The 10277-nt window shown below is 38.6% G+C and overlaps 1 protein-coding gene across 2 annotated transcripts in view; it reads right to left on the bottom strand.

The window, feature by feature from the left end:
* Nucleotides 1–2484: 2484 nt before the first annotated feature.
* The window catches only part of IFT46 (intraflagellar transport 46), a 29814-nt gene continuing 22021 nt past the window's right edge, over nucleotides 2485–10277 (bottom strand). For both annotated transcript variants that reach the window (XM_069066661.1, XM_069066662.1), the window contains 2 exons: nucleotides 9994–10079; nucleotides 2485–9543 (listed from right to left, as the gene is read on the bottom strand). In XM_069066661.1, the coding sequence (XP_068922762.1) occupies nucleotides 9448–9543; nucleotides 9994–10079 (182 nt within the window). In that variant the 3' untranslated portion in view covers nucleotides 2485–9447. The remainder of the gene's footprint in view (nucleotides 9544–9993; nucleotides 10080–10277) is intronic.

Raw genomic sequence — 10277 nt, 5'->3', positions numbered from 1 at the left:
TGTGCAGGGTATGGTGCTGAGGCAATCCAAAATGAGGTCCTGGGGGAGAAGCAACATTCTCATTACCGTCATATAAGGAGCAGGATGCTCTGACACCTAACAAAAATATCATACATTATGACAAGATTGGGTTTATACTAGGAATACAGAGTTGGTTCGATATTAGGAAAACTATAAACATAAAAGAAAATAGAAATAATGATAAAGTCACCATATCAATAAAGAAAAAGCTTTTGACAGAATACAACACCCATTCATGATTTTTAAATTCTTAAGATGATTAATAATTTCTATCTAAAATTTAGAGTTTGTCATTATGTGTAAAGAAGAAATTCTAGGGGTCTTTCCAACAACATCAGGAGTAAATTGTGCTAGGGATAGAGATGCCAAAAAGAAAAAGAAAAAAAGAAACAATATGAGTTTCACTTTAATAATACTGAAAAATTCACAGAACAGAATGAAATTCAGAGGTAGAGAAAGGACATCTTTGAAATGAATATAGTGACTTTACTGTATGCTTTTTAAAAACACAGGCTGTATGTAACAGAGATTTGTGGTTTCATAGCCAATCCTCTTTTTCTATCCTCTGTATATGGAAAATGTTCTTATTTCTTGGTGTTTGTCACATTCAGAATAATAAAGAAATGAGAGGAAAAGGAAAGAAGATACCTTTTACAACTATGGAGAGTGGGAGAGTTCTTTGACCAAACAAGGGGTAAAGAAATTCACAGAGAATAAAATGGACAATTTTGAAGGCATAAAATTACAAAGTTTTTATAGAAATAAAATGAATGAAGATAGAATTAGAAGGAAAGCAGTTAACTGGGGAAAATATTTCTAACAAATTTCTGTCATGGAGTTTTAAATTCTTTTTGCTTTCATTATTTGGATTTAGCTTGGTCACTTTTATTTTTAAGGAAAATCACATAACTGGCTGAGGCTTTCCTTATGGAGTGCTACATTAGCTAAGACTCCCAATTATTTTGACTCAAGATAAGAAATGTGGAGTCAGGAGGACCTGATTTCAAATCTGGTCTCAGACACTCAGACACTCAACACAAAAAGTGTGACCTTGGGCAAGTCACCTAACCCCAATTGCCCTCCAAAAAGCAAAAAATAAATAAAAATTTTAAAAAAGAAATGTGAAAGGGATAAAGGAATTTTGTGATACTTACCTGGTGATTACAAATCCCAGACTCCCCCTTTTTAGTGTTTATTGATAAATTCTACAGCAAGATCTGATGTGATTTTTCTTCTTATCTTTTGACATGTAAACCTCCCTTCCTCTCAGTCTACTAAATATTTAACAAGCATATCTTCGAAATGTAAATCTTACAGTTGTATGTGTGAAAGTAAATCTTTACTTTCTCCTTTTGCTGACTATAAATTCCTTTCTCCTGGTATCTTATAAATACAAAATTATACCTTTCCTTTTCTCTCTCTGATGTAATTAGAGATTATATAAGTTTTAGGAAATCTTTGTTCAAGGCTCAGAGTTAATTAAGAACTCTGGGTCTATGCTGAATCATATATTTAATAAACCTAGGTCTTACCTCCTAAGTTTCTGTGTACTGATAGTTTTGACTGCCAGCAGCACTCATCAACAAATCTATAAATATTTGCATATCAATACATAAAGGCTTGATACAAATATATGAGTCATTCCCCAATAAAAAGGGATGAAAGCTATCAAACCATATGAAAAAGACACCAAATTACTAATATTAAGAAAAATGAAAATTAAGACAACTTTGAGATTCCACAACATCAGATTGACAAAAATGGAAAATGACAATTGTTGGAGGGGCTGTGGGAAGACAGGCCTATTAATGCACTTTTTATGGAGCTGTGGTCTAGATATTCTGTAATTTAGAATTACACCCCCATAGCTAGGTGGCACAGTGAATAGAGCACTGGCCCTGGAGTCAGGAGGACCTGAGTTCAAATCCGGCATCAGACACTTAACACTTACTAGCTGTGTGACCTTGGGCAAGTCACTTAACCCCAATTACCCTGCCTTCTCCCCTCCAAAAAAAAAAGGCAAAAAAAAAGAGAGAGAAATTATGAAAGAGACCAATTCAGACAAGCCTGGGAAGACCTATACAAACTAAAGTAAAATGAAGTGAGCAACACCAAAATAATTTACATACTGACAGTACTGTGAAGGAAAACCAGCTTTGAAAAATTTTAAGAACTATTAGCAATGCAATGATCAATCATGACTCCACAACACTGATCACAGATCCCTACTCTTGACAGAGTGAGAGACTAGAGGTGTAGAACTGAGACATTTTCAGCCACGGCCAATGTATGAATATATTTTGTTTAATTATGCTGACTTATTATAAGGGAGAGTTTTTATTTGGGGGGTTAGGGAGGATTATGGGAGGTATGAAGGGAGTCAAAAAAAGGCAAAGAGCATCTGTGAAAAAATTTTAAAAAAAAGCAGAAAGACATTCAAAAGGAGACACATACAAGCAGGGCGGTGGTGAAACGACCATGTTAAATTTAATATATACTTTAGAAAAATAAGCTATACTGATGGAAATTCATGGTTTCATATACAACATTCTTTTTCCACTCTTTGTAAATGAAATTGTTAACATTTGTTAAGTTCCTAATCAAAAATTTAAAAAACAAAAATGTAAATGTGATATAATATTCAAATATACAAATGGTTGTGATTGCATCAATGTGGACATTCCCTTCAACAATGCAGATAACAAGCCATCTTCCTTTCTGCATATGTAATTCTTGTTTATGCACTCCTCTAATTTATCGCAGGAAGTTCACACGTACTGGGAAATTTCATATTCTTTTGACATTGCAATGAGTCCAGCGAAGCACACGGGCTGTCAGTAATCCCTCCCTCTCATCACGTGACCAGCCTATCTTCATTTTGAATCATACATTTCTTTTAGGGAATCCTTTATTCTGATTATACTTTGTAGTTGTTACATTATACCCTGCTCACACCCACCATGCACCCCTCAATTGCCCTCTCTGATACTCATTTTTAATTCCTCAGAGACTATAATGTTCCTTGAATTACAGTCATACAATGTTGCCTGAAGCCTATTGGTATTAAAAAGATAAACCTCTACTTCAGGAAAAAAAAAAAGGTTTGAGAGTCATAAAAGTTTTCTAAACTCCCAAAGGTAATCCCCTCTTCTTTATTCCTCCTGTTTAAATTGGGGCGTAACTCATTGTCCATTTGCAGCGTCTGTCAAACATGCACACAAAGGCGAGCTCTATGGGTTGTCCATCTAACTTTGTCATAATCTGGACACGAGGTATTTTTCACACATTTTTTGTGTAGATGGTTAGGCCAACCTCTTTTGAGAGGTTATGGATTCTATCCTGGAGGCTCGATGCTATGAATACAATAGTGTCTGCAGACAGTCGCATCTACAGGCCCTCCTCATCTAGCAGAGCCGGCATCCAGAGAATGGTGAATACACCGGTTGAGCATACGTCTGCCTCTGGTGTCTCACCGGACGCACGCGATCAGAATGTCATTGACAAGGTCATATAACTCACAAGAAATCTGTCCTAGTCTTGATGTCTGCATGAGAAACACCTTGCTGATCAGCTTTAGCCCTTGGCCTCCATAGTGTAGGGGGACCAAGCAACCAGTCTGAGGGGGAGTCGCTCTTGCTTTAACATGCTTGGACCTGGATTGTGGTCTAGGGTGGAGGTCCTGGGGTGTGTGACCAGCTTGCCAGAGTATGTGGAGGCTTCAGAGAAGGCACCCAACTAATACCTCCGGCAGCTGAGAAAACCCCAGCGCTTGGGACAAAAGCTCCCCCATCGGGTGGTAGAGTCCTACTGTGGCCAAAAGCCCAAAAGTCAAGTAATTGAGTGGCAAGATGACCAGGCAAAGGAAGTGAACCAAGCAAAGCAATCCAACATTAGACTCCTATTTTGGGGACAAAAAGGAGCAAAGGATGGAACAGGAGGAAGGCAGTGAAGTCAGAACCCCTGCACCAAAAGCTTCCAAGAAAAATACGAGCTGGTTACAGGCCACAGAGGAACTTAAGAAGCAGATAAGAGAAGTGGAGGAAAAATTGGGAAGAGAAATGAGAACGATGCAAGAAAATTATGAAATGAGACTCAACAGCCTGACTGAGGAAAATCACACCTTAAAAAATAGACTAACTCAAATGGCAAAAGAGGCTCAAAAAGGCAATGAAGAGAAGAATGCCTTAAAAAGCTGAATTTGCCAGATGGAAAAAGAATCTCAAAAGCTCAATGATAAGAATCATTGCTTCAGAATTAGATTGGAGCAGATGGAAGCTAATGACTTTATGAGAAATCAAGATGCTGTTAAACAGATCCAAACAAATGAAAGAATGGAAGGCAATGTGAAATATCTCATGGGGAAAACCACTGACCTGGAAAATAGATCCAGGAGAGATAATTAAAAAATTATTGGACTACCTGAAAGCCATGACCAAAGTAAGAACCTAGAAATCATCCTCCAGGAAGTTCTCAAAGAAAACTGCCCTGCTATTTTAGAACCACAGGGCAAAATAGAGGTTGAAAGAATCCACCGATCACCTCCTAAAAAAAGATCCCAAAAAGAAAACTCCTAGGAATATTATAGCCAGGTTCTTGAATTCTCAGATCAAGGAGAGAATATTACAAGCAGCCAAGAAGAAACAATTTGAATATATTGTGGAAACACAATCAGGATAACTCAAGATCTGGCAGCTTCTACACTGAGGGATCAAAGGGCTTGGACTATGATATTCCAGAGGTCAAAGGAGCTGGGATTAAAACCAAGAATCACCTACCCAGCAAAACTGAGTATCATGTTTCAGGGGAAAATATGGTCATTCAGTGGAATAGAGGACTTTCAAGCATTCTTGCTGAAAAAACCAGAGTTGAATAGAAAATTTGACATTCAGATACAAAAAGCAAGAGAAGCATGAGAAGGTAAACAGGGAAAAGAAATCATAAGGAACTTATCAAAGTTGAACTATTAACATTCCTACATGGAAAAACAATCATTGTAACTTATGAAACTTTTCTCAGTAGTTGAAGGGAATAGAAATGTATATGTGTGTGTGTATATGTCTATATATGAGGGTATATAGGCATATGAATACATATGTGAATGTGTGTATATATGTTTACAGGTATACATAGAGGGCACAGGACCAATTTAACAGGAAGGGATGATACTTAAAAGGTGAAATTAAGAGGTGAGAGGAATATAATGAGAGGAGATGGGGAGAGACAGATTGGGGCAAACTATCTCATACAGAAGAGGCAAGGGAAAATGGTTACAATGGAGGAGAAGAATAGGAAGGCAAAAGGGAATGGATCAACCTTATTCCCATTGAATCTGGCTTGAGGAGGGAATGAAATACACACTAAATACAGTATCTCACCCTACGGGAGAGTAGGGGAAAGGGGATCAGAGTGGGGATGATGGAAGGGAGGGCAGACTGGGAGGGAGGGAATTTGGAAGCACCCACTTTTGAAAAGGGACAGGATCAAAGTAGAGAATAGAACAAGTGGGAGGTGGGATAGGATGAAGTGAAATATAGTCAGTCTTTTACAATATATCTACTATGTTATTGTTTTGCATCAGCCACACATGTACAACCTATACTGAACTGCTTATCTTCCCAGTAAGGGTGGGTAACAAGGAAGGAAGGGAATGAATCTGGAATTGAAAGTTTTAAAATCAAATATTCAAATATGTATATGTATATATATATACTATTATTAATACCATCTTACATGTAATTGGGACATAAGATATACAGGCACTGAGGCATAGAGATCTACTGGAAAAGTCGAAAGGGGTATATATCTACTATGTTATTATTTTGTATTAGCCACACATGTACAATCTATACTGTACTGCTTATCTTCCCAGTAAGGGTGGGTGACAAGGGAGGAAGGGAATGAATCTGGAATTCAAAGTTTTAAAATCAAATAATGAAATATATATATATATATATATATATATATATATATACTATTATTAATACTATTTTACATGTAATTGGGAAATAAGATATACAGGCACTGGGGCATAGAGATCTACTGGAAAAGTCGAAAGGGATATGGGAGAAAATATGGGAGAGAGCAGATTGGAGGAGGGGATATCCTGTGGGACTGCTATTTTGGGGCGGTGGTAGGGGAAAAACGGGGAGAAAATTTGTAACTCAAAATCTGGCAGAAATAAATGATATAAATCAGAACTTAATAAAGCATTTGAAAAAAAAATAGAAGGCAATGTGAAATATCACATGGGAAAAACCACTGACCTGGAAAATAGATCCAGGAGAGATAATTTAAAAATTATTGGACTACCTGTAAGCCATGATCAAAGAAAGAACCTAGAAATCATCCTCCAAGAAATTCTCAAGGAAAACTGCCCTGATGTTTTAGAACCAGAGGGCAAAATAGAGGTTGAAAGAATTCACCGATCACCTCCTGAAAAAGATCCCAAAAAGAAAACTCCTAGGAATATTATAGCCAGGTTCTGGAATTCCCAGATCAAGGAGAGAATATTACAAGCAGCCAAGAAGAAACAATTTGAATATATTGTGGAAACATAATCAGGATAACTCAAGATCTGGCAGCTTCTACACTGAGGAATCGAAGGGCTTGGACTATGATATTCCAGAGGTCAAAGGAGCTGGGATTAAAACCAAGAATCACCTACCCAGCAAAACTGAGTATCATGTTTCAGGGGAAAATATGGTCATTCAGTGGAACAGAGGACTTTCAAGCATTCTTGATGAAAAAACCAGAGTTGAATAGAAAATGTGACATTCAGATACAAGAAGCATGAGAAAAAAAGGAGTTCTCTACAAGTTACCTGAACCAGAGAAGCAGATCTGCTAGGATAAGCTACCCAGAGAACTGGCCTGTTCCACAATACATCGGGGGAATGTTTCCAGAGGATCAGACATAGGAGATGCTCTCAGAAACCAGTTATATGACATATCTGAGCTTTAAAGGCATGATAGACTGATGAAATACACAGTGGGAGTGGGTTACCCTTTCCTTTCACTACTTCCCCACGCACCTTATTTCTTTCTGAGGTCTGCTTGACAAAAAGATTGCCCTCAGTTTTTGCTTTCAGTGTTTCAACCAATCTGATTCATTGAGAAGACTGTGTGTCTCAATCAATCAGTTGAGGAATGAGTTGTTTGAGTTGTCTTGGTCGAATTGTCCTATTTTTTATTCTTGTAAATGTGCATAGACATTTCCAGTTTTTGATCTCCTGGCATTCAAATACAAATAAATAAAATGACTTAGAGAAAGGTCCCTAGAATGTTGGGTAGGCTTCCAACAGATGATTCAGGTGAGAATATGGACAAGTACTGCACAGGACGGAAGATGCAGGACTGTATTCTGCACTAACATAGAGAAGCCCTAGTTAGAGATGAAAAATGAATTTAAACACAATCTAATCTAACCCCCTCATTTTACAGATGAAGAAACTGAGGCACTTAGCTGAGAGGTTAAGTGACATGCTCAGGGTCACACAGCTAGCGAATAAGCAACAATCCTGAGACTAGAACCCATGTCCTCTGACTCCAATTTCTCACTCATTATTGCACTGCGCTGCCTCACCAATATGACCACAGGTAATGGAAGCATGGAAATATTTTGAAAGAAAAGGGTTATGGATTAGCAGAGAAGAGAAAGAAGACATTTTAAGAAGGGGAAATGGCTTTCAAAGAAGATCAGCAGTGGGAATGCTTGAAGTGTACAAGGTGGTGTAACAGAAAGAACTAAAAGAACTAGGGGTTTTGAGGATTTGTACCTTAACCTCTGTTTGCTTATGGCAAAATGTGCGTTGAAGTGCATGAACTCTGCATCTGTTCCAGCTCCAACAACTGAAATCAGCTTAGCTTGACAAAAACAGAGGCCAAGTTGGACGGTAACAAGAACTGATGAGAGGGACCCCTTGGCACATGAAACACCAGTTCTCTCCCAGCTGCCGCCCTTCTGACAGGAGGGCTGGAAGGCAGAGCAGTGAACTCCTCCCAGAGCCTCCTCTGTTGAGGGTTCAGCACTTTCCAGGTTACTTCATCTTCCACCAGTAGCTCCACAAACATCATGTCCCTGTGCTAGGAACTCCTAGAGGCTCCCTCCCTCACCCCCTTTCCAGTTTCCCTTCGTGTATTGCCTTCCCCTATGAGAAAAAAAGCTCCTTGAAGGCAGGGACTGTCTTTTTCTTATTTGTATCCTTAGTGCTTAGCACAGTGCCTGGTACATTGTATTTAATAAATGTTTACTGAATTGAATAGTATTTACATTTAATGCTTATTGAAATGGAATATATATGTATGATACTGAAAAGTTTGTTGTAATATTATTTCATCTTCTCACTGCTAATCCTACAAGATGAGTAGGTTAGTAATTATTTCTCCATTTTACTGAAGGGAGAAGTAAGAAATATGAACAATTAAGTGATTTGCTCACGGGTCACAAAGCAAACAGGCAATAGGGAGTCACTGCATGGTTAGATATATTGAACACTGAAGATTATTCTTACAGTTATATGTTAGATAAATTGGAACAGGGAGATCATACAAGGGGCTGATACATTAGTCACAAAAACTGAGTAAATGGCTGCTTGGCCTCACCTCTACCTAAGGGAATAGGGGGTCTATAACTTTCATGATATCTTGGAATGATCTCCTAATTTTCATAAAAGCCTCAAGGGACATTTCATTCCCATAGCATATCTACTTCCTTCCTTTCCATCAGACTTAATATCAGAGGTTCATTGGGTATCCAGCTGAAGAGTAAGGATACAACTGGAGGTTGCACTCCTAGGAAATTGTTGCAGGGTTTGAGGATGTAGCTATCAATAGCCTTCATTTAGGAAAAATTAGGGTACCAGGTTGGATTTAAAAGGTTTACTTAAATTGCTACTAACTTTAATGCCTTTGGTACACATGAAATTTCTTAGTCATCACTCAATATCTCCTCTTTCCTAAAACAGAAAAAAAGACTAATAGATAAATTTTTTTATTTTAAATTTCTATGCCAATAAACCCCATGAGTAAAAAGAAAACAGGTCCTTCCCATTCCAAATAAGATAGCTATTAGGTTTCCTCATCTCTCCCAACCTGTACTCCCTAGTGTTTCTGAAATTCCAGGATGCCTGGAATATCCTTCTAACTCAAACCCCTCTAGTGTGCTATGAATACCCATGTCCTGAGGGAAGGGATCTGGGATAGAGTGAAAACAGAGGCTAAGATAGGTAAGCACTTTTAACAAGTGTCTGCAGTGCTCTCTGACCTCTCTCTGAGTTGCTAGAGGGCAATAAGAAGGGAATGATCTCTCCTTGAGTAGAAGTATGGCCCATGGCAAAGATTCAAGCTTGGCTGAGATCAACTTCCCCTTCTCAGTTGGGGGGATGAAGGATCCAGGTGTGAGGTTTGAGACAGAGAGACTTGTTGGGGCTCAGCTGAAGGTTAATGTCTCTGCATCTCCAGCTTGGGAGGTGGGATTGGATGGAGGAGTGGCTGCTTTCTTTCCTTCAGCCAATGCTTTGAAATGCTAAGAAAAGAGAAAGTGGAGAATATTAGAGATATGCCAGTAAATCATTCATTCCCAAAATAATTCTTTGGTGATCTCTTGTAAAATCAGCCAGAAGTTTGCTCCAAAGTCTGTCACAAAGGAACTCCTTTCTTATTTTCTGCCTTGTTTCAGCATCTATCATTGTTTTCCTGTATTTGCAAGAGATCTCTGACTTCTGGTTAAGCCTTACCTGATGCTCCACACCTCCTCTATTTTCTTCCCCTTCCCTCTAAAGCCTTGCACCATTTCTCTTTGGCTGGTTTCTGTTCTGTTGTCTAGGCTGGGTCTAGATGTATGGATGACACCACAGAGTCATTCTCTACAGCCATAGAAAATTCTTATGGAGAAGACTGTATATGAAGCAACGGGTCTTTGCTGGCTTGTAGCTCTCTTCATATAGTATCAGCTGGTCTTTGGTGCTATGCTTACCTGGGAGTTCTTGAACTCAGAGTAGAGCGAAAACAGCAGGTGAAGGGACTGAATCCGGCTCTTGTAGATAGGAATGTCCAGGATAGCTAAAAAAAAAAAAAATCACTGGGAATATGATCAAATTCAATTCTGGAAGCCACAGGATATTTCTCCATTTATCCCAAAGGATACCTTCCTATCCACATTGACGATACCTTCCTCTCCCCATCTGGAGCAGCATCCTCTGGACCAGAAGTTCAGAGATCATATGCCCCTCCCTAGGGGAGTTAGTCTACTCAGTTCTA

This window comes from Petaurus breviceps, unplaced genomic scaffold (genome assembly GCF_028583685.1).
Source record: "Petaurus breviceps papuanus isolate PSGF00001 unplaced genomic scaffold, PetGlider_PUasm1.0 90723, whole genome shotgun sequence".
Lineage (NCBI taxonomy): Eukaryota > Metazoa > Chordata > Mammalia > Diprotodontia > Petauridae > Petaurus > Petaurus breviceps.
This window is presented reverse-complemented; position numbering and strand designations above follow the sequence as displayed.